Source organism: Lissotriton helveticus, chromosome 5_1 (genome assembly GCF_964261635.1).
Source record: "Lissotriton helveticus chromosome 5_1, aLisHel1.1, whole genome shotgun sequence".
NCBI classification, from domain to species: domain Eukaryota; kingdom Metazoa; phylum Chordata; class Amphibia; order Caudata; family Salamandridae; genus Lissotriton; species Lissotriton helveticus.
Window position 1 is genome coordinate 2,024,149,632 of NC_136065.1, and position 25,046 is coordinate 2,024,174,677.

Here is a 25,046-nt window from a genome sequence, read left to right on the forward strand (position 1 = left end):
TTGATTCTGGTGATGTGAGATCCTAAGGTGGCTGTTTCTTCTTTTTAATTGATGTTTTTTCCAATAAAGGGAATTGTTTTGCTGAAGAAATCATTTAAATTGGAACAATAAAAAGAAGAAAAGAAACTTTACAATTTGGAAAAGAGTGTTATTGATATGGACATTTATATATGCTAGCGCTTCTCAGGTTTGGAAATTGTGTTTGTTGTTGGTGGTATTGGTGGTAGTGGTATTGGTGGTGGTGGTGCGCTGGTATTAGTGATGTTATTGGTGGTGGTGTTTGTGATGGTGGTATTGGTGGTGGTTTTTGTGGTGACATTAGTGGTGCTGTTATTGGTGGTGGTTGGGGTATTTGTGGTATTGATGGTTGTATTAGTGGTGGTGGTATTGGTGGTGGTTGTATTGATGGTGCTGACATTGGTGGTGGTGATGGTATTGGTGGTGATATTGGTGGTGGTGGTGGTATTGGCATTGGTGGTGGTATTGGTGGTGGTGGTATTGGTGTTGCTGGTGGTATTGATGGTGCTATTGATGGCGCTGATATTGGTGGTGGTGATGTTATTGGTGGTGGTGGTGATATTGGTGATGGTATTGGTGGTGGTATTATTGGTGGTATTAGTGGTGGTATTAGTGGCAGTGGTGGTATTGGTGGTGGTGATATAATGGTGGTATTGGTGGTGGTGATATTGGTATTGGTGGTGGTAGTTTTTGGTCTAAGTATGGGTGGTGGTGGTATTGGTGGTGGTGTTGGTGGTATTGGATGTAGGGGTGGTATTGGCGGTGGCATTGATGGTGGTGATAGTGTTATTGGTGGCGGCATTGGAGGTGTTGATGGTGGTGGTATTGGTGGTGGTGGTATTGATGGTGGTGGTGGTGGTGTTATTGCTGGTTCTATTGGTGGTGGTATTGGTGGTAGTGGTATTGGTGGTGGTGGTGTTGGTGGTATTGGGGGTGGTATTGGAGGCGGTGGTGGTAATGGTGGTGGTATTGGTGGTAGTGGTGGTATTGGTGGTGGTGGTATTGGTATTGGTGCAGAGATATTGGTGGTGGTGGTATTTGTGATGGTGTTATTAGTGGTGGTATTGGTGGTGGTGGTATTAGTGGTGGCATTGGTGGCGGTGGTATTAGTGGTGGCATTGGTGGCAGTGGTATTGGTGGCATTGGTGGTGGTATTGGTGGTGGTAGTATTGGTGGTGATGGTGGTGGTATTGGTAGAAGTGGTGGTATTGGTGGAGGTGGTGGTATTGGTGGTGGTGGTGGTGGTGAATTCAATAAAACAGGATTTTGAAAACAACCCAGCAAGTGGCTTTAGTACAGATGACATGTAACACAGATGTGCTCTTGTCAGCTTCAGCCCATTAGCATAGGATTATGTGCTACCTGGAATTCATATGTCTTAATTTGCTAATCATTTCTAAATCCATTTTACTTGGGGGGGTGAAGCAGACATCAGAAAATGCATGGTTAAAGTGATTAAAAGCAGGCGTCCGTGCTACGGGGGAGGCTGTGCTGCTCAAAAAGCACAAGCGGTTTCAGTGGAAGCAGCGCATGTCCGGCCTGCAGTAAGAGGAACTCAATAAAGTAAATAGTGCTTACAGACTAAATAACATGTACCGTGTAATAACCGAAGTAAAGCGACCAGTCGCCATGGGACGGTACAAATGAAGACAAGACTGTCCTAAGGAGAGACTAACAAGCCTATTAATTAATCCGATTTACAATGGACAATGACACAAGCCAATGAAAAGTTTTCAGAGGTGAATGGAGACATATACTTCTAGTGCTGAACCTTTCTTTAATGAAGAAACCTACCTCCAAGAGAACACATTAGTGAATGCAGTTGATGATTCTGGACAATGTTATGAGATGAAGGCTAGTGGTACTATTCCAAAAGAGGTGTTAGCACCTAGAAATGTAGGGAGGTGGCAGCTGAATAGGTACAGGGAAGGCACAGACAGGCCCATGTAAAAAGTGGAACTGTAGCATTATTTTTAATATTCTGCAGGAATCTATTGATATGTTGAGAAATGTTCTATGAATGTTTTCCTGCAGAAGTCTAAAGCAGAAAATAGCAACGTTACAATGATTAGATCCATCTAAAGTAAAGAAGTATACAATTTTAATGGGATACTCAGTAGCTTATCTGTCAAAGAAAATGTGCAAAAGCACCTGTCATCAATTCAGAATGTTAGCTGTACACCATTCAGAAATGTGAACATTATTTAGGAGGCTTTAATTTGTCAAAATGCATTATGTTTAGGAGAAATAAATAGAGTTATTTTGCATGGTACAGTGGCAGAGGTAGAAAAGGTTTGTTTTGATATACCGCTTCGTTTGGAGGTGTACCAGAACAGGAGATCAGAAATTTTTACACAGTTTGTTACGAGAAAATAAACTGTGTTTTTAGGTCGAGCAACAGCGTGCATGCGCTCTCTGTAAGCCCTGCAGTTATCTATAGAATCAAGTTTTTCCCGCCTGCAACTTACCATACGCTGACTCCACAGTCAATCTTCCTCAGTCACTGCCTCCTGACTGGTTCCTACAACCGATATGTCACTTCCCTTGAAGACTGCAGACTACCAGCGAAGTACAGTTACGTTACGCTGTGAAGGCATCTCTGCTGACCTTCACTGTGCTACAAGTCCAACTCCAGTCTTGCTTTGGCCCTACGCCGTGCAGTCTGTGCGGTGCTCTCCCCCTCCATTACCTCATGTCACATTCATGTGACTCTGGGCAATAGCTTGCTTAATCTTCCCGACGGCCCCCAGCGCCTAGAGACCCTTACGGGTGATTGTGCGCTTTACAAATGTGGATTATACTGGCTGACTTTTTTTTATTGTATGGGCCATGAGGGTGTGGCTTAATGGCTAGGGCATCCAACTCTGATGCTGGGGAAACAGGTTTGAGTCTGGCGGGAGGCTCAAGCATGCTGGGATTTACTAATACAAGGACATGTGTGAGATCACTTTTTAATTACTTATAGAAGTAAATTTGCAGAAGGTATTTTCTGGCATTGTGTTACTATTTGGAAACACTCCCGGAGTGATAAAAGTAAAAAGGATTACTTTGGAATGACTATACTACGTTTCTGGTGCCAATCTGAAAATATTCCATCACTTCATGCGGGTCACGGTGTACGAAATCAACTTCTGGTTGAACAGAGGGTGGAAGAAGACAGAAAGTGAACTGCTCCTTATTCTAGGAGGGTTTTATTACATGTAAGCTATGTGTTAAATGTTTGTTTTTATTTACATGAACTTTTAAAATATGAAGTGTCCCATCGCACCCAACAGCCATGACAATGCGCGCTTTCTTCGCGGATTAGCATAGTATTAACTCATCGTTCTCGCTAGATAAATGCCTTTTTTACTCCACTATTGTTCGCCATTTTGTGATGTGACATATAAAAATTTCTATATCATAAACATGATATGCTTTATTTAAATTGATAATAGCATTACATTGTTTGAGAGGGTGACCATGAAGAAAACATGAATGTGCGATTATTTCTTGCACCCTTTGAATCAGCCATTGTTGGACATTAGACAGACACTGGATGCATTACCACGAAGGGCTTCTCTCAGTGCAGACCTGCCGAATCCGATAGAGTACACCGTCTATCGTTCACAAACGTGATGAAAATGGAGATAATCCATTATTTCCTGTAAGTAATGTACTGCTGCAAGAATGTCCTTGGATTGTAAGTAATAGCGGCATTTGAAAAAGTAACTGTAGCTTTGAACTTATTGTGTGAAATTAGCGGGTAATAGAAGCGCCCTTCCCATACACACTGACTCATATCTTAATATGCGCCACATGGCATTTATCCAATTCCTACAACATTTCACAGCAGGACTGAATAATCTCTTTAGCAGACATACTCTTCCCGCTTCATTTCTGTTACAAGATTTTTCATCGAGCAGGCAAAAGCAGACATTTAAACCCATTTGCACATTAAACAACAGGGAGAAAACACTTGTGGACAGTAATAAATGGATATGAAAAAAAGAAAGTACAAGAATACCTGGAGATACCATGGTCCGAAAGAAGTAAACAATGGTTTATGAATGCAAGATTTGGAACTCTGCCAGGCCTTAGTCATGCTCTGCCATGGAAAAAAACTATCTCCGGTCTATTGTGCAGACTTTGCAAAGGTGGAGAAGAAAATATTGTCCACCTCCTATGTATCTGTCCTGGACTTCGTAGGGAAAGATGTGCATTACTCAAACCTCATTTCAATCTCCGGGGTATAAGAACATGCAGGCATGCACTGAAAACTTGTCTTCATCCAAATGATATAGTCATGAACGTTGCCTTTGTAAATTTTTTAAAGATAATAACTACTGAACTAGAAAAATAAATGAGGAAAAAAAAAATAATAATAATTAATTTTTAAATTTTAATCATGTTTTTTAGATCCAAGCATCTCAATTTTCAGGACAAAAATTGCCTATTTTATTTTTACTGTATTGTACTATATAAACTGAAAATGATTGTGTATTGGAAATATTGTAAGATTTTAAATAATCAAAGAATAAAGAATTTCTTCTTCTTGTTTGAGAGGGTGACCATGAAGAAAACATGAATGTGTGATTATTTCTTGCACCCTTTGAATCAGCCATTGTTGGACATTAGACAGACGCTGGATGCATTACCACGAAGGGCTTCTCTCAGTGCAGACCTGCCGAATCCGATAGAGTACACCGTCTATCGTTTACAAACGTGCTGAAAATGGGGATAATCCATTATTTCCTGTAAGTAATGTACTGCTGCAAGAATGTCCTTGGATTGTAAGTAATAGCGGCATTTGAAAAAGTAACCGTAGCTTTAAACTTATTGTGTGAAATTAGCGGGTAATAGAAGCGCCCTTCCCATACACACTGACTCATATTTTAATATGCGCCACATGGCGTTTATCCAATTCCTACAACATTTCACAGCAGGACTGAATAATCTCTTTAGCAGACGTACTCTTCCCGCTTCATTTCTGTTACAAGATTTTTCATCGAGCAGGCAAAAGCAGACATTTAAACCCATTTGCACATTAAACAACAGGGAGACATAAAAGCTTTGACTTAAAATTGAAAGTGTACCTTCATTGTTCATTGATGGGTTCGGGGTCAAGCAGTATTGTTGTTCAGTAAGGGATGAATGAAAAAATGAGTCATAGGGTGGAGGAGTGGGTGGGGTGCATGAAAGCAAGGATGAGTGACAGAGTGTATCCATGATGTGTGACTATCTAAACTCAGATATGAAGTGCGATCAGAAAACTGATGGCATCCCTTAGGGCACACTATAGGGCGGTTCTTGCCTTCACCTTTCAAAAAAACCTACTATGGAGCAATATGTGGAACAAAATATAAAAAAAAAGTGTGGAATATTTCTTTATCACGATGATGTGAATTAACATTATCCAGATGGAATACCATGGAATAAAATAAGTTTCTTCGATCATGAACACTAGTATGTTTTTTTGAAAGGTGAAGGCAAGAACCGCCCTATAGTGTGCCCTAAGGGATGCCATCAGTTTTCTGATCGCACTTCATATCTTCATTAATTTAATCGTCCACAGGGCAGAGGACGACACCTGGGAGCACCTACCTAAATACTTGAACTTTCGTTATTCAGACATTGTTCACCTTGAACTGTGCACTGGTCTAAAAAATACCACAAACTATCTAAACTCACCAACAAGGAGGATTGTTTACAGTGACTGACAACACAGCATTGTGCCTTGGTACGTTGTTGGAGGGCCTGATTCAAAGAACTAACTTAAGACAAAATCCTAAACTTACTACCATTTTGGTATTCACAGAAGGCACTTACTCATTTCGGTATTCACAGAGGTTAGGAGTCCTAACTTTAGGACTCCTAAATGCCTTCTGTGAATACAGAACTGTCTTAAAGTTAGGATTTTTCTCAGTTTAGGAGTAGTAAAGTTAGGAGTCCTAACCTCACTTCACTTCAATTTCTCCCCTGCAGACCGAGCTTCTGGGCATTTTGGTAGCGAGAACGAGAGGACGCTACCCCTAACTGGGTCCCTGCCTTGTGGTCCACCCGCCGCCGTAGTTGGACCTGACGCGGCCGCTGTGTGGGGACTGCATCTCCCAGGAACACCAGCGGCAGGAGCCGCCCACGCCAGCAGCAGCGCCCGGAGGCGCTTCAAAATCCGCGCCTTACCGGTGGAGCTGGTGCTTCACTTTCTCCCCTGCAGACCGAGCTTCTGGGCATTTTGGTAGCAAGAACGAGAGGACGCTACCCCTAACTGGGTCCCTGCCTTGTGGTCCACCCGCCGCCGCAGTTCGACCTGACGCGGCCGCTGTGTGGGGACTGCATCTCCCAGGAACACCAGCGGCAGGAGCCGCCCACGCCAGCAGCAGCGCCCAGAGGCGCTTCAAAATCCGTGCCTTACCGGTGGAGCTGGTGCTTCACTTTCTCCCCTGCAGACCGAGCTTCTGCGCATTTTGGTAGCGAGAACGAGAGGACGCTACCCCTAACTGGGTCCCTGCCTTGTGGTCCACCCGCCGCCGCAGTTTGACCTGACGCGGCCGCTGTGTGGGGACTGCATCTCCCAGGAACACCAGCGGCAGGAGCCGCCCACGCCAGCAGCAGCGCCCGGAGGCGCTTCAAAATCCGCGCCTTACCGGTGGAGCTGGTGCTTCACTTTCTCCCCTGCAGACCGAGCTTCTGGGCATTTTGGTAGCAAGAACGAGAGGACGCTACCCCTAACTGGGTCCCTGCCTTGTGGTCCACCCGCCGCCGCAGTTCGACATGACGCGGCCTCTGTGTGGGGACTGCATCTCCCAGGAACACCAGCGGCAGGAGCCGCCCACGCCAGCAGCAGCGCCCGGAGGCGCTTCAAAATCCGCGCCTTACCGGTGGAGCTGGTGCTTCATTTTCTCCCCTGCAGACCGAGCTTCTGGGCATTTTGGTAGCGAGAACGAGAGGACGCTACCCCTAACTGGGTCCCTGCCTTGTGGTCCACCCGCCGCCGCAGTTCGACCTGACGCGGCCGCTGTGTGGGGACTGCATCTCCCAGGAACACCAGCGGCAGGAGCCGCCCACGCCAGCAGCAGCGCCCGGAGGCGCTTCAAAATCCGCGCCTTACCCGCGTCGCGGGACGCGAGCGGGTCGCCGGAATAAGCCCGGACAAAGGGCGGACAGTCTTAGACAGTCCGAGACTGTCCGTGACTGGACTGGGCCAGGACCTCTGCCTTTTCTGTACCAGAGATAGGTCCATGAAGTAAGACTGCATTGCTTAATTGAATGTATTGTATCAAGGGACACTATTGAACTTAGCCTCTTTCACTCCATGCATTGATCATTCCTCTGCATCAATCCTTTTATTAATCTGTGCGATTGTATAATATGCCTAGGAAAATTGCAGCCTCCGCGTCCAATACGATGGAAAACTATCTGGTTCAGGTGGTAACCAAAATTAACAGTGAAAGAAGGCAGTCATTAGGACTGAGCCAATCTCCCATCCTCTACCCCCCGAGTCAAAACTCTGATTTGCCACCGATGGCTGCATCCCTGCATGCTGCTAACAGTGACGCCCCTGACACTGATCTTCATGTAAATGAAACACAAATTCTGCAGCACACTTATAGGCACATTAAAGTTCAAGCGATGTCCCAATGGACATAAAACACAATGTTCAAGGGCGAAGAAGTGGTCCACAAAAGTATCGATTCTTCTTTTATTGGTCATACATGAGCCAGCCGACACGTGTTTCGTCGCAAGAAACCACACTGTTTCCGCGACTCCTCAGGGCTGGGGAGGATACAAAATAATTGATGGAGTATACAATAGTACATGATGACACATGTTGCAAAGGTGACTGTATATGGTGTGAAGGTGTGGGGTGAGTAAAAGGAGTGGGAAAGTTAAATGGTAACATTCTTAGTGGATGCACACATCACCACCCAATTACTGAGTAAAGATGAACATGTACAGTGTGGCGAAGTAGGTGGGTCGAAGGTGTCTTCAGATGTGATGTCTAACACAATTCTATGGATTATATTAACACATTTCTATCCGTGGCGCATAGGGAAATAAAAAAGTGAGTGGTGGTGGAATCCTACTAAAACGTAAATGAAAAAGGGATTTGAGTAGAATTCCAGGTCAAAACTATGCAGGGGGGGGGGGGGTTGTGCATCCTACCTGTAGGAGTGAAGATATGGGACAAGCAGGTCTGCAATGTCCAAGTGGGGAGAGTAAGGGAAGGGGAAACAGAGATAAAAATAACGTCAAGGGATGTTTTGACGTAGAACAATTGTTGTGTTCACATTATGTTGGAACGAGTATCACTGGGTAAGGGACACATTCAATGGAAGACAACAAAAGTGAATTCTCACCGCGGTGCCGGTGATAATTCCGACCCGGCTCCGCTCGAGACCGGGTATTGATAGAAATTGGATATTAATTTCTCAAGAATGGAGCGTAGTTCATCCAACAGTATTAGGTGGAGATCCTAGGAACAGGAAATAGTTATCGTGAGTGGTTGATTAAAGTAAATATACGTGAATTTTGCAGAGCTAGCCCCATTCCATGTAAGGGTATCACAGTGTCAAGGAAAAATGAGGGTGTGGCTCACCTTTGTAGAAAACCCATATGAGGACACTGTTTTTCGAAGTCGGAATATTGACGGGAGTCTCAAACTCTGTGTTTTCAAGGTTAAGGCAAGTGGCCTTACTAGTCTTTAGGTCCCTATAGGGATCAATATTATCCAAAAAGGACAATCCACAAAGAGGCAGAAGTAGAGGAATCAAATGTCGATTGGGGGGAAAAAAAAAAAAGAAAAAAAGAAAGCAATCAGGGCGAAGGTACTTTAATTAGACCTCCGTTATGTACTAGTAGCAGAAAATTAAACATTAAAATCGTTCACCCCAACTAGAATTCTAGTGTTGTGTGCTAACAATAGGTGATATTGTGAATGTTTGATATATACAACAAATGAAATAAACCTTTGGGAATAGTTCATAGGCTGGGGAATACCTCGGAGGCTCGAAGTATCAAGGCAGATTTGCTTCAAAGGAGGCGCAAGGGCTTCACTTATAGAGTGATTGAGCCCTGACATACACATATTTTGCTCTGCGTACGAAAATCTAAAGAAGAGTTTTTGAGACCCTTAACGGGTTTAGGCAGTGTAGAAAACCCTCAGTAGAGCTTCGAAAAAGAATTTGGTCAGGAGAGGAACTTACCCGAGGTGCGGGGATGATTTTGCGATGACTCTTTCGGGTCCGCGTTCGAGTTCCGGATGCGGTCACGTGTCCCTGCACCCGGAAGTGAATTAAAACCTCAATCCGGCCGTGTCCCGGATGAAAATAACTAGAACGCTGACTCTGGTTGTCCAGCCTTTCAAAAGTGTGCGGTAGAACAACTACAATAGGGGACTATGGTCGGAAGAGTAAAGTCGAGAAATTGAAAGGATAGAAATTGTTTAGTGAGTTTAAATAATAATGGTGCTGGTGAAAAAGTAAAAAGGGTGCATTTCTTCACGCATGCACAGTGTTGAAATGAACAAGTGGCCAAAATAGTAACCAGTTCGGATTTATACCTAGAAATTCACATCTTGTTGCAGAGCAAAAACTCAAAATTTAAAAGAATGACATTCTCATAACATTATATACTAACGGTGCATTAGTATTATATCAACATTACTAAAGGTTCATTCCTTTCCTCATTGTGGAGAGTCTTTTCAAAGTGAAAAAACGAGCGGAAGATACGAGTGAGTTCCCTCAGTGCATGGTGCATGCATGATTAAACCCTCATGTAGATCTCTCAGGGAGTCATAGAATTCAATGGACATTAGTTCGCATCTCGCCTCAGAGGAGATGTATGATGGTGATCCTGTTCTTAAAATGTTCAATTGAGATACTGTTTATTTAAAGGGAATGGGATCTAATAAGATTTTAATCACCCAAGAAATATTGCATCTCGTGGTCAAAATTCAATCCGTGGTCAACACTCCGTAGACGGAGAATCCACGTGGTTTCTAAGCGTCTAAGTTTTAGTTCCCGGTTACCACCCCTGACTCCTAGAGTTACTGTATCTATCCCGTAAAAGGATACTGTTTTTATAAAGCTTCTGGTCCGAGCATGCAGCCGCATGCAGGGCAACAGGATATCTGGGGTCCTGTTTGTGGATAGCTCTGATATGTTCTGCTATTCTGTCTTTCAGGGGACGGATAGTACTGCCCACATACATTTTCTTGCAAGCACATTCAATAATGTAGACAACAAACCGTGTGGTGCAGTTAATGTTCATTTTGATGCTGAATTTGGTTCCTTTTGTGTCGTAAAATTCTTTAGTTTTATGTTTTGCCCAACGGCACATGGAACAAAATCCACATTTATAGAAACCAGTGTTTCGTACTGTGAGCCAAATGTCAGTTGTTGAGTCTCTTGGGATGGTTGGACTAAGCCTGTTGCGTAGTGTTCTTCCTCTTCTGTATGTGATCAGTGGATATTCTCCTATGAACTCCTGGATATTTTTGTCACTTCTTAAAATACCCCAATGTTTAGCTAGGCTTCTACGTAGTGTTCTGTGTTGACTGGTGTAATCCGTGATCAAACGGATCTTGGATGTATCGGATTCTTTGTCAGTCCATTTTTCCTTTAGTGTATCTGCTCTTTTAATGTTTTTGACACGAGTAGTGGCTCTGTGTAGTAGCTCGTCTGTATATCCTCTTTTTTTGAAGCGAGTGTTCATTTCTTTCAAATTGAGAATGAAGTCCTTGTCATCGCTGCAATTTCTGCGTGCTCTTAGAAATTCACCATAAGGAATGGTGTTAATTTGGTGTGGTGGATGGGCGCTATCTGCACGTAGGGTGGAGTTGCAGGCCGTGCTTTTTCTGAACAGTCTACTGTTAATTTTGTTGTTAGCAATGTAAATTTCAAGGTCCAGAAATTCTACTCTGTCCAGACTAGATTCGATAGTGAAGCTCATGCCCCACATGTTGTGATTCAAGTATGCATGAAAGTCTTTCAAATGTTCTTGTGTACCTGACCAGACTAAAAAACAGTCATCAATGTATCTTCCCCAAAATACTATTGAGTCTACAAATGAAACACCATTAGGTCCCCAAATTAGGTCCTTCTCTAGTGCACCCATAAAAAGATTGGCAAAGGAAGGGGAAAACTTAGAGCCCATGGCAACACCCTTTGTCTGTTTGTACCATGAGTTGTTGAACATAAAAACATTATTCTTGAGGATGAATTCCATCATTGAAATCAACATACTTAATTAACAAATCACTACTGAAATGGAAAGAGGAGGGCCTTCTTAATGAAGACGAATACCTCTATCTGAAAGTTTTCAAACCTTCTCACCCATGGCTTTACACTCTGCCTAAGATACACAAAAACCTCCCTTTCCCCCCTGGCAGACCAATTATATCCGGTATAGGGGGCCCTACTGAAAGACTATCAGAATATGTTGACCTATTCTTAGGACCCCTAGTACGCAATCTTCCATCCTATATCCAAGACACGAAGCACATTCTGAGCCTTTTATCTGATCTACAGTGGCAACAAGGTAACATTCTAGCCACTATTGATGTGGTGTCTCTGTACACGAGCATCAAACCAGAACTAGGGTTGGAAACAATAACCAAAGTCCTACACAACCGACCAGCCACCCTGTGGCAACACACAAACATGTTGATTTCAATGATGGAACTCATCCTCAAGAATAATGTTTTTATGTTCAACAACTCATGGTACAAACAGACAAAGGGTGTTGCCATGGGCTCTAAGTTTTCCCCTTCCTTTGCCAATCTTTTTATGGGTGCACTAGAGAAGGACCTAATTTGGGGACCTAATGGTGTTTCATTTGTAGACTCAATAGTATTTTGGGGAAGATACATTGATGACTGTTTTTTAGTCTGGTCAGGTACACAAGAACATTTGAAAGACTTTCATGCATACTTGAATCACAACATGTGGGGCATGAGCTTCACTATCGAATCTAGTCTGGACAGAGTAGAATTTCTGGACCTTGAAATTTACATTGCTAACAACAAAATTAACAGTAGACTGTTCAGAAAAAGCACGGCCTGCAACTCCACCCTACGTGCAGATAGCGCCCATCCACCACACCAAATTAACACCATTCCTTATGGTGAATTTCTAAGAGCACGCAGAAATTGCAGCGATGACAAGGACTTCATTCTCAATTTGAAAGAAATGAACACTCGCTTCAAAAAAAGAGGATATACAGACGAGCTACTACACAGAGCCACTACTCGTGTCAAAAACATTAAAAGAGCAGATACACTAAAGGAAAAACGGACTGACAAAGAATCCGATACATCCAAGATCCGTTTGATCACGGATTACACCAGTCAACACAGAACACTACGTAAAAGCCTAGCTAAACATTGGGGTATTTTAAGAAGTGACAAAAATATCCAGGAGTTCATAGGAGAATATCCACTGATCACATACAGAAGAGGAAGAACACTACGCAACAGGCTTAGTCCAACCATCCCAAGAGACTCAACAACTGACATTTGGCTCACAGTACGAAACACTGGTTTCTATAAATGTGGATTTTGTTCCATGTGCCGTTGGGCAAAACATAAAACTAAAGAATTTTACGACACAAAAGGAACCAAATTCAGCATCAAAATGAACATTAACTGCACCACACGGTTTGTTGTCTACATTATTGAATGTGCTTGCAAGAAAATGTATGTGGGCAGTACTATCCGTCCCCTGAAAGACAGAATAGCAGAACATATCAGAGCTATCCACAAACAGGACCCCAGATATCCTGTTGCCCTGCATGCGGCTGCATGCTCGGACCAGAAGCTTGATAAAACAGTATCCTTTTACGGGATAGATACAGTACCTCTAGGAGTCAGGGGTGGTAACCGGGAACTAAAACTTAGACGCTTAGAAGCCACGTGGATTCTCCGTCTACGGAGTGTTGACCACGGATTGAATTTTGACCACGAGATGCAATATTTCTTGGGTGATTAAAATCTTATTAGATCCCATTCCCTTTAACTAAACAGTATCTCAATTGAACATTTTAAGAACAGGATCACCATCATACATCTCCTCTGAGGCGAGATGCGAACTAATGTCCATTGAATTCTATGACTCCCTGAGAGATCTACATGAGGGTTTAATCATGCATGCACCATGCACTGAGGGAAGTCACTCGTATCTTCCGCTCGTTTTTTCACTTTGAAAAGACTCTCCACAATGAGGAAAGGAATGAACCTTTAGTAATGTTGATATAATACTAATGCACCGTTAGTATATAATGTTATGAGAATGTCATTCTTTTAAATTTTGAGTTTTTGCTCTGCAACAAGATGTGAATTTCTAGGTATAAATCCGAACTGGTTACTATTTTGGCCACTTGTTCATTTCAACACTGTACATGCGTGAAGAAATGCACCCTTTTTACTTTTTCACCAGCACCATTATTATTTAAACTCACTAAACAATTTCTATCCTTTCAATTTCTCGACTTTACTCTTCCGACCATAGTCCCCTATTGTAGTTGTTCTACCGCGCACTTTTGAAAGGCTGGACAACCAGAGTCAGCGTTCTAGTTATTTTCATCCGGGACACGGCCGGATTGAGGTTTTAATTCACTTCCGGGTGCAGGGACACGTGACCGCACCCGGAACTCGAACACGGACCCGAAAGAGTCATCGTGAAATCATCCCCGCACCTCGGGTAAGTTCCTCTCCTGACCAAATTCTTTTTCGAAGCTCTACTGAGGGTTTTCTACACTGCCTAAACCTGTTAAGGGTCTCAGAGACTCTTCTTTAGATTTTCGTACGCAGAGCAAAATATGTGTATGTCAGGGCTCAATCACTCTATAAGTGAAGCCCTTGCGCCTCCTTTGAAGCAAATCTGCCTTGATACTTCGAGCCTCCGAGGTATTCCCCAGCCTATGAACTATTCCCAAAGGTTTATTTCATTTGTTGTATATATCAAACATTCACAATATCACCTATTTTTAGCACACAACACTAGAATTCTAGTTGGGGTGAACGATTTTAATGTTTAATTTTCTGCTACTAGTACATAACGGAGGTCTAATTAAAGTACCTTCGCCCTGATTGCTTTCTTTTTTTCTTTTTTTTTTTCCCCCAATCGACATTTGATTTCGCTACTTCTGCCTCTTTGTGGATTGTCCTTTTTGGATAATATTGATCCCTATAGGGACCTAAAGACTAGTAAGGCCACTTGCCTTAACCTTGAAAACACAGAGTTTGAGACTCCCGTCAATATTCCGACTTCGAAAAACAGTATCCTCATATGGGTTTTCTACAAAGGTGAGCCACACCCTCATTTTTCCTTGACACTCTGATACCCTTACATGGAATGGGGCTAGCTCTGCAAAATTCCCGTATATTTACTTTTATCCACCACTCACGATAACTATTTCCTGTTCCTAGGATCTCCACCTAATACTGTTGGATGAACTACGCTCCATTCTTGAGAAATTCATATCCAATTTCTATCAATACCCGGTCTCGTGCGGAGCCGGGTCGGAATTATCACCGGCACCGCGGTGAGAATTCACTTTTCTTGTCTTCCATTGAATGTGTCCCTTACCCAGTGATACTCGTTCCAACATAATGTGAACACAACAATTGTTCTACGTCAAAACATCCCTTGATGTTATTTTTATCTCTGTTTCCCCTTCCCTTACTCTCCCCACTTGGACATTGCAGACCTGCTTGTCCCATATCTTCACTCCTACAGGTAGGATGCACAAACCCCCCCCCCCCCTGCATAGTTTTGACCTGGAATTCTACTCAAATCCCTTTTTCATTTAGGTTTTAGTAGGATTCCACCACCACTCACTTTTTTATTTCCCTATGCGCCACGGATAGAAATGTGTTAATATAATCCATAGAATTGTGCTAGACATCACATCTGAAGACACCTTCGACCCACCTACTTCGCCACACTGTACATGTTTATCTTTACTCGGTAATTGGGTGGTGATGTGTGCATCCACTAAGAATGTTACCATTTAACTTTCCCACTCCTTTTACTCACCCCACACCTTCACACCATATACAGTCACCTTTGCAACATGTGTCATCATGTACTATTGTATACTCCATCAATTATTTTGTATCCTCCCCAGCCCTGAGGAGTCGCGGAAACAGTGTGGTTTCTTGCGACGAAACACGTGTCGGCTGGCTCATGTATGACCAATAAAAGAAGAATCGATACTTTTGTGGACCACTTCTTCGGCCTTGAACATTGTGTTTTATGTCCATTGGGACATCGCTTGAACTTTAATGTGCCTATAAGTGTGCTGCAGAATTTGTGTTTCGTTTACTTGGTGTGTCCCCAAAACACACCTTGAGGGGTTACAGGGTCTTGCCTCTCATCTGCACGCACCTTCTGTCTTAAGCATCCAATTGTGCGTTAACTTAGCAGTGCGCCCAGAATTTCCCTCACATCTAAAACCCTGTTTCTTTTAGTTACACTGATCTTCATGTAAATGAAATTTCTGACCAAAGTGCACTGCTGATGGCTGAGGCAGAAACGGATGCTGACATTGACCCTGATACACAGGTGGATGTGATAATTGAGCAAGCCCCCCCACACCCCCTGTATCCGCAACGAGGGCAGTCAGGATGTGTAGAAAAATACAGCTTAAGCGTGGGGGACTACGGTCTGGGAGAAAAAGGGTTACACCGCCACCAAAATCCAAGGATGTAAGTATGGATCATGAGGAAGATACTGTTAGGCAAACTATGGGTGATAAGCTGTTTGATAGGATAGCTGACATGATCGCTTGTAAGATAAAGGCTATTATCAAACCGCTGGTATGCAAAATTGATAAGCTCACTGCTGAGGTAAAAAGATTGGGTGGGGTCCAGAACAAGATAGCTGAGGAGGTGGGTAGTATGACAACCCTAGTATCAAATTTAGCAGACACAAATAACGAGCATATTGCGAGCGGGACAGAGGGCAGCGGAAATGCCGCATTGACTATCCCCCCTGGGCAGGTATTAGGAAATTCAGATAACGATGCAGTGATAAGAGAAGATCCTTCAACAAGACCAATTGTACCAACTGCACCGTGCCTTGAGACAGATTCTCTCCAATTTATAGTAGAGGCTTCACCTTTGGTGTTGGTGTTGACCAATGTACCCGTCTTGCCACCTGGCCAGTCAGAATCCGTTTCATCTCTGACCAGCAAGGCACTACACTGGCTGTCAGATAACATGCAGATGGCTCCATGGGGGAAACAACAGCTAGCTGGGGAGATCAAGACGGCTAGGAGGGTAGCTTGGATAGGGAATAGACCAAAAAAGTTCAAAGGTGATTGTGTAGTGTTGAATTTTTCTAACACGGCTGTATTACCTAATGTCTTGTCAAACATCCTTCCCCCCCAACGTAGGAGTGGAACTATTATTCCCCTCACCCTTGAATTTTTCTATGGTGAGCAGAAAAGTGTGACACACCCGAATACTTTGAGGCCTAGGTGGAATGCATGGGCGCATAGATGGGATGCGGGTGCTTCAGTAAATGATTGGGGGATAAGTTTAGGAAATAGATCCGGGGGAGCACACCCTAATACTTCAAGGTCCAGGTGGAATACAGGGGCACACAGATGGGATGCGGGAGCTCCAGTAAATGATTGGGGGATAAGCCTAGAAAATAGATTTGGGATATTGTCAGGCCTAAATGACTGCGACTGACTCCAGATGGGCCACAATATGGTATGCAGCATAGCACTTGATGACCCTAGAGCATGCAATTCTATAACCCAGAGAACTGCCTCCATAAATGACATCCCCACGAAAGAGATAAATAGGATGGGACACTGTAATGTACTTGAGGATCTAGAAAGGCTGAATAGCGTTAGTCAAACTTCCAACCTCAATGTTCCTGACCCATCCAACTATCAAGGGCAAGAATCGCAAGAACTAGTAGCGATACTGGGCAACCCACTGGCTAGTGAAATATCTTTGCCTATATTAGATGACGAGACCCAATATACTCTTAGGGCTACATATCCATCTACCATAATGGCTTGTCCAGCAGACGCAGATTTACCAATACTAGCGGCTCCTGAGAGTACTATTATGGCCTCTGGGCATGTGATCAGTAATGAAATAAGGGAGGTTAGGCTAATCTCCTGGAACATTGCAGGAATAAAAAAGAATCTGCCTGATCCAACTTGGCATCAATATCTTGATAGCGGGGGCCTCATTCTATTCCAAGAAACCTGGGGGCTAGAAAATTACTACAAAATTGGGTATAGGTCTTTTTTTATCCCAGCTGTCAACATACATGGCGGTAGACCTTCTGGGGGCTTGATGATTTGGTCCAGAATCACAATGAGGGTCACTTTTAAACAAATAGATTCTAAAAACCCCGATATAATGATCATAGAACTAAAAAAAAACAAAGGACCCACACTCTATGTGATCAATATTTATAGCAGACCGCATAATTCCTGTAAGGAGTCATCAGTAATAACGCAGCTATGTAACATTATCTCGGAGCTTGGTCACAACCCTATGCTAATTATAGGTGGTGATTTCAATAGGAATTTTGAGCCTATACTAGGTCTGGAAGATGTCCATAGGGACGAGGATAGTCTTAATAACATTCCTTATGTTGATGCTGAGCATAAAGTAGCCTGCACAACAAGTGCCCTACAAATTCCAAGCATGACACTAGAATATAGACTACGTGCATGTAACGGGCGATTTCCCTCTGACTGTCCTACCCGACCAACGTTTGCTAGAGGGGACTGTATAAGCCATCTAGACTATATCCTAGTCTCCTTGGCTTTATGGCCAATGCTAGTGGACATAAAGGTGGATAAGCGTACCGAAAGTGATCACTTTCCACTCTCCTTGTCCGCTCAAAACTCACTTCTTTCTCCCTCTAGCGCAAAAGATAGTATGGACTCTATACCCTCACATGAACCTATAGAATCCAACAATCGCAGGTGTCTGAAGTGGCCCGCGATGCTGGGCAATGGGGGTACTGTCAGGAAGATCTATCAACTTTTTGTTAAACATATGACCCCATTAGTTGACGCTGATGCTGCTATTGACAGTTCCCTCGTTATGGAGACCCATGGCCAGTTAATTACTGAACTCTGCATTACTTTGACAAAGGCGATAAAAAGGAAGGACTTTGATCGCCAGTCCCCTTCACAGGAAAATCCTTGGTACAATCAAGCTTGTAGACGAGCCAAAACAGATCTTGTCAAAGCCGTGAAAGGAAACCAATTAGATATTGTTAGAGCTAAGAGGACACAGTATAAAAAAACTGTCCAGTTAGCCAAGATGGAATGGGAAGAGAGAGTCTGGTCGGATTTGCTCGAGGCCTGCAAACTAAATGATCAGACCTCCTTCTGGAGCCTCATTGCAAGGGGCACGAAAGGGGTTACAGTGGCAAAAAACAGATTTCTTGAAGAAAGTACCTGGATTAAACACTTTTCCTTGCTCTATTCCTGTAAGGGAGATGAGGAAGATTGTGTAATAAAACAAATTAGGCTAGCTCCATATGAGAATCCTTTAACCTTTAACTTAACGGAGACCATCTTAGCAATTAAGGCGGTGAAATCGGGCAAAGCTCCAGGTCCAGATAGAATACCCGGGGACCTCTGGAAGCATGAGGATTTTATTTGGGCCCCCTATATTAATCTACTTAAAAATAAAATAACTCGAGGGGCCCCAATCCCGGAGACCTGGAGGGGCGCAGAAATCGTGACCATATTTAAGAAAGGCGATAGGTCTAATCCATCCCATTATCGACCTATTAGCTTGATCGATGTGCTGCAAAAAATCTTTTCCCGCCAACTCCTTAGTAGGCTTAATGCATGGGTCGAGGACCATTCTATTCTTACAAAGTACCAGGCTGGTTTTAGACCTAGAATTAGTACAGTGGACCAGGTTTTTAGATTTTTATGTTTGGTATGGAAATATATTAACATAAGGAACTCCCATATATATGTGGCCTTCGTCGACCTAAGAGCAGCCTTTAATCTTGTTCCTAGGGGGAAACTTTGGGGAACGCTAAATGATATGGGTGTCCCTTGGAACATTCTCCAACAACTGATCAGGCTGCACGAAAAAAAATTTGCAAGAGTCAGATGGGGGCCCAATGGGGAGCTGAGTGAGAAAATAGATATAGTGAAAGGAGTTAGGCAAGGATGTGTTATGGCGCCTACTTTATTTTCCCTTTATGTTAATGACATCCCTGACACCCTCTTGGGCTGTGAGCATGACTCTCCCAAGTTGTGTGGTCAAGCCGTTCCGGCATTATTATTTGCGGATGATACTATTTTAATTTCCCAAACCCCCAAAGGACTCCAGAACCTTCTTAATAAATTCAGGTTGTATTGTCAGGACAAGAAGCTTGAAATCAATTCGTCCAAAACCAAGGTCATGACAATCAACCCACATAAAGGTTTTAATAAAACTTTCTCCAAAAACAATGAAAAATTGAAGAAGTCCAAAGTTTTAAGTACCTGGGTATCACTTTAGATAGTAAAATATCTTGGAAATCTCAATTAGAAACCTCAAAGATCAGACTAGTCCAGAATCAAGCTCCTATTTTAAGGAAACACAAAAATAGCTACTATAAATCAGTCACTCCAGCAATCAGTTTGTTCAAATACAAAGCACAATCTGCTTCCCTTTATGGTGCAGAACTTTGGGGACATGTTTCGAAAGGCACGCTCTTAGTTCAGGAAAACAAATTCATCAGACAGCTGTTAGGTGTACCTGCCTCCACTCCCCTCACTCCGGTTGTATGGGATCTTAATTTTTGCCGATCAGATGACCACGCTGCATTGCGCCCATTGTTATACTGGGTTCGTCTTTGGTCCACTGACGAGTTAGTGGACTATAGAGAGGCGTTAAAAGAGATAATGGTAATAAAAAACTCCACATGTCTAATATGGTTGGCCTATATCGAAATGTGGTTTACAAAGCTGGGGTTAAGTAGCTTTTGGTCAGACCCGGATTCGATTACCAATAATTCTAAGAAACTGCTAAAGAATAGGTATTGGGAATATATCAGAGATTCTATGTTGGGAAATCCCAATTTGGGGACTCTGACCCTCAGGTTCTTTGAACTAAAAATGGACATGAAACTAGAATCCTTTTCTGGATGAAATCTACCCACCTATGGCCAAATCGTTATACTTAAAATTTCGCTATAGTGCCCTTCAAATTAAATCTAGGACTTCGAAGTGGCACTGCAATAAAGGACCAAGAGGTAGTATTGGATCTGATTTATGTGAATTATGTGAAATGGGCCTGAGGGAAGATGAGTCCCATGTGCTATTTATATGCCCCGCTTACCTACAGGCGAGGAAAAAATGGTTAAAACCCATATGCCAACTCTTGGGTCTTCGCCACATTAAACATGGCGAAAGAGTGTTTAAAGGAGATACTGCACGCCCAATAGTATTCAGTTTGAGTCGCTTCCTCCTATCAGTAGCGATAGTTAGGAAGAGAAATGGCTATAAAATTTAAGCAGATAGCCGGCATGATTGTAGTCTAGCAGCTGAAATGCACTCTAAACTGTACCCTACTGTACCTGAACTAATTGTATATATGTAATCCATATTGGAACGTGTGTGCAATATGTAATTATAAATGCAACTGAACTGATAACATCACTATGAAGTGGTGCATGTAATCGAATTTGATTTAGATTTATACTGCAATTTAAACTAGAATAATGAAAATAGGAATTGGCCTGATCCTAGTGTTTCCTGGTGCCTTGTTTTTATTGTTCTATAGTATTATTTTAAATTTAATGAACTGTTATTTATTAAGTGTTCCTCGAATATGTGTGTTAATTTAACTGAGAAGGACCTTCTACTAGTTTTCTTTTAATCTTAACCTGGTACTGTGTAGACATATATATTGTATTGTAATGTTTTAAAATTGTATTGTACTGCATTCTTTTAAGGTTGTTTAACCGAAATAAAGAATAATGAATTGAATTGAATTGAAAGCAAATCACTTTCCAACCATCACGTGAAAAACACCACAAGCAAGCACAAACAAAATCATCGCAGTGCAGAGATCGAAGTGCTAAACTGATTGGGCATACATAAGTCAAAGAGAAACACTTCTCGAGTATAAAAACAGTTTTCTGGGAAGGGAAGAGGTTACTTGAAATGAGAGGGTTCGGTATTGCTAGTCACTGAATCCAGGCAGGCAATGGACTGAAATTGCCCAGAAAGCCCCCCCAAGATTGAAATTCCCGCAGACAAAAACAGATGACAAATTCCAAGTAGTACCGTAGGTAAAAGAAATCGCTTTCTGTAATATCGGCTGTGTTTCGCAGTGCCCTGGGGTGCAGGCGGAGGGGGAAAGATAGTGCAGGCAGAGGGTGAGATGGTGCAGGCAGAGGGTGGGATGGTGCAGGCAGAGGGTGAGATGGGGCAGGCGGAGGGGAGATGGTGCAGGTAGAGGGGGAGATGGTGCAGGGAGAGGGGAGATGGTGTAGGCAGAGGGTGATATGTTGCAGGCGGAGGGGAGATGGTGCATGCAGAGGGAGAGATCGTGCAGGCAGAGGGGGAGATGGTGCAGGCAGAGGGAGAGATGGTGCAGGCAGAGGGGAGATGGTGCAGGCAGAGGGAGAGATGGTGCAGGCGGAGGGGAGATGGTGCAGGCAGAGGGAGAGATGGTGCAGGCAGAGAGGAGATGGTGCAGGCAGAGGGGGAGATGGTGCAGGCAGAGGGAGAGATGGTGCAGGCGGAGGGGAGATGGTGTGGACACAGGGAGAGATGGTGCAACCAGAGGGGAGATGGTGCAGGCAGAGGGGAGATGGTGCAGGCAGAGGGTGAGATGGTGTAGGCTGAGGGAAAGATGGTGCAGGCAGGGGGTGAAATGGTGCAGGCGGAGGGGAGATGGTGCGGACAGAGGGAGAGATGGTGCAGACAGAGGTGACATGGTGCAGGCAGAGGGTTAGTTGGTCCATCCGGTAAGTTGTGAGGGAGTGACACCATGAGTTACCCGCACCGGGTGACACCTACCCTAGTGACGCCACTGGGTCTTGGGGACTGGTCATGACGGCTGAACCTGGTTCCCCAGTCCCATATTCGTCAGCTCTGACGATAGTGATACATCCTACGGAGAGAAACTCACACTGCCTTCAACTACAATTCAATTGGGCCCCGCTATAATCACCTGGATGCGACTCAGTTTACATTACACACTAGACAAGAGAAATATGCTGCCTAAAAAAAAAAAGTAACAACAATCTGTTAAAAGGAAACACTCATAGGGAATGCAAGATTAGGTAACATATGTGAAATGTAAAAAGGAACAACATGGTTACCTTAACGCTTTTGCACTTATTATTCCGAAAATCAGTGAGTGCTTTTGTCTGATAAGTTAAGGACATGACTACAGGGCCCAGAAGGGACCCATTTCAATGTCCATTACTTATATCCTTACAAAACATAAGTAGTATGGTTTAGAAAGACCACATCCGTGAACACAGAGCTGCGGTACAAATTGTATTTAAATTTTATTTTCCAATCAACCAGGTATTGCAGTACATCCAGGAATGGTGTACCTCCCCACCCGGGGGAAACAATGTTGTTCAAAGAAAGAAGAGAAAATAAAAGTAGTGCTTCACTGGCAAACTCTGTAAAGTAGCACTAATGTGCTCTCGGTGTGAATAAAACCAATCTGGTAACTTTGTCTTGCTTTATTTAGTTATTTTTCACATTTTGAAACTTTAATTTCTCTCTGTCCCGAGGCTGCACTTTTCAATGGGAAAATGTGCCAAAATGACAACTACAGAAAAATGTTTTTCTTTTTTGGAACAATTTCACGAAGGAGCAAATAAATGAAAGATGAGGAAAGAGGGAGTATTGGCTACAAGGTCAAGGGAAGGGGAGAGGAGTTATTGTAAAGTCATTCATGGTAAAGGCATATAGCGTGCTAAGGACCTATGTGGTAATTGCATTTTGTGGTACAGGATGCATGGTGAAGGTATTGTGTGGCAATTGCCACCAGTGTTTTAAATGGAAAAAGAAATAAGTGCAGGTACTCACTCCTACAAAGCTGTGGACTAGCAGTGGAGCTAGGGGGAGGTGTAACGGTGGGTGAGAAGACAAACATTTAAATAATCTTCTTTTGCAGTCTTCCTGATCATTTTATAATCAGATACATTATTTCTGTCACACTCCTTACAACATTCCCCTTAGCCACTCCTTTATCTCCCAGGCGTACAGTTTTCCTTTCCCTTTTGATATTTTATCCCTCTTCCTAATTCTCTCCACTCTTCCTCCACCTCTTCATTTTTCCTCATCTCTTTCATCACTTATCACTTACTGCTTTCTACTTGCCTCTGCCCTTTGCTTCTCTCTTCCTCCCATTTCTGCATTGTTTTGTCCTTGATTATTCTCTTTTCCCTTGTCTCTATTTCCCCATCTTCCTTAACCCTCGTTAATTTTTCCCTACTCACCTCTCTCTAGTACTCGTCTACCCACTTCCCATCCTGTTTCGCTTTCCTCGGGCTCTTTCCCCAGCTTCTCGTTTGGTCTGCTTTTCTTTTCTTCCTGTTGATAGTCTGCTCCCCAATCCACCCACAGCTCAGCCCTATCCTATCCTATATCTGCAGGATCTGGCCCCTGGCCTCGCAAAAAGCGTAATCAGCGTTATTACAATGCTGGCAGGTTAACTGGCTGTTCTGACAACTTGAGTGCTGCTTCCACTCCACTCTAATAAGTTTGTGTGTACGAGGTGCAGAAAAGTAAGTAACTGCAGGAGTGTCGCGCAGGCCCAGGCTCCATAACCTTAAAGAAAGGAGTAATGAGAGAACACATCAATGCAGTGGGCTGGGCCTCTAAACAGAGGTGGGTCCACCTCGCTTACCCACAACCCCCACCCCCCCCCTCCCTCTTCCTCTGCAGGTTACACGAGCGCCATCAGCACGCTGACCAGTTGTTGCAAAATTAAATGAACGAACGACCATTACCGTGAGAAGGGATATGTGGTGCTCACAGGGGCTCGGGAACTGGGAAGCACTTAATGTGTAGATGAGTGAAAGAATGTGCCAGCGGCGGGCACCCGTTCCAAAAATACCACCAAACCCAGGTTCATGAGGAGATGGTAAGAGTTACTCAGTTCATTAAAGAAGCCAAGGCAAGTCTGGGAGTCAAGTTTGCCTCTACTATGCGACTCGGGTAGAAAATGCAAACGCAGCTACACTGTCAACGCAATAATCGGTAACAACGCCTATTCCCATTCCACTGCGGTTTCCCGTTTGCCAGTATGAGTACAGGTACTGTCCTTAGCCGAGGAAAAGATCCGGTACTCAAAAGTAGAACATTATGAAGTTCCGGTGAGTACCGGCCCACTTAAAGCGCTGACATTTTCCGCCTTCAAAAGGCTGGTTCCCCCTGGGAGCTGCAGAAGGTCAGACAGAGACACAAGACGTCTTTACGTCTTGGGGGGGGGGCAGGGGGGATATGAGGGGAGGATGGTTAGGCCCTTGTGCACTCCTGGGCAGCCTCTTTGTGGGGCTCAAGGGTTAAGACTCACCTTGTACTCCTGGGCAGCTTCGCGAATGGGCCGCGCCCAGTGAGTCTTGTGGTCCTTGGACTCCCGACAGATCACGCAGATGAGCTCCTGGTCATCTTCACAGAACAGTTTCAGCTTCTCCTCGTGTTCTTTGCACAGTTTCGCTTCTTGGGGCGCCGTGATCTGTGTCTGAAGCTTTTTTAACTGTCCGGCCATGTTTGCGAGCTGTTTGTTAGGCAAGAGGGTTTTATTCGAAAAAGTTCCTCTACACTGGGGACACGGGAAGTCTGTCTGCAGCCCCTTCCAGTACGCAGAGATACAGGACAGACAGAAGGCATGGCCACACTCCGCAGACACAGGGTCTGTGAAATACTCCAGGCATATGGAGCACGTAGCCTCTTCCTTCAGGCTCTGGAGCGGGTTCGCTGAATCCATGATCCTGCCGAGAAGGAGGATGTGGTTAGCTGCGTAATATCTGATATCCTTTTGGGATCATGTTTCCCGTGCTCTTCGGCAGTATTCGGAGCGCTGA

The 25,046-nt window shown here is 43.8% G+C and overlaps 1 protein-coding gene across 1 annotated transcript in view; it reads right to left on the reverse strand.

Annotated features, from left to right (window-relative positions):
- The window catches only part of LOC144756199 (E3 ubiquitin-protein ligase TRIM39-like), a 363,500-nt gene extending 338,502 nt beyond the window's left edge, over positions 1-24,998 (reverse strand). Inside the window, exon 1 of the mRNA XM_078645806.1 lies at positions 24,536-24,998. Within this exon, the coding sequence (XP_078501932.1) occupies positions 24,536-24,949 (414 nt within the window). The 5' untranslated portion in view covers positions 24,950-24,998. The remainder of the gene's footprint in view (positions 1-24,535) is intronic.
- Between the last annotated feature and the right edge of the window lie 48 nt (positions 24,999-25,046).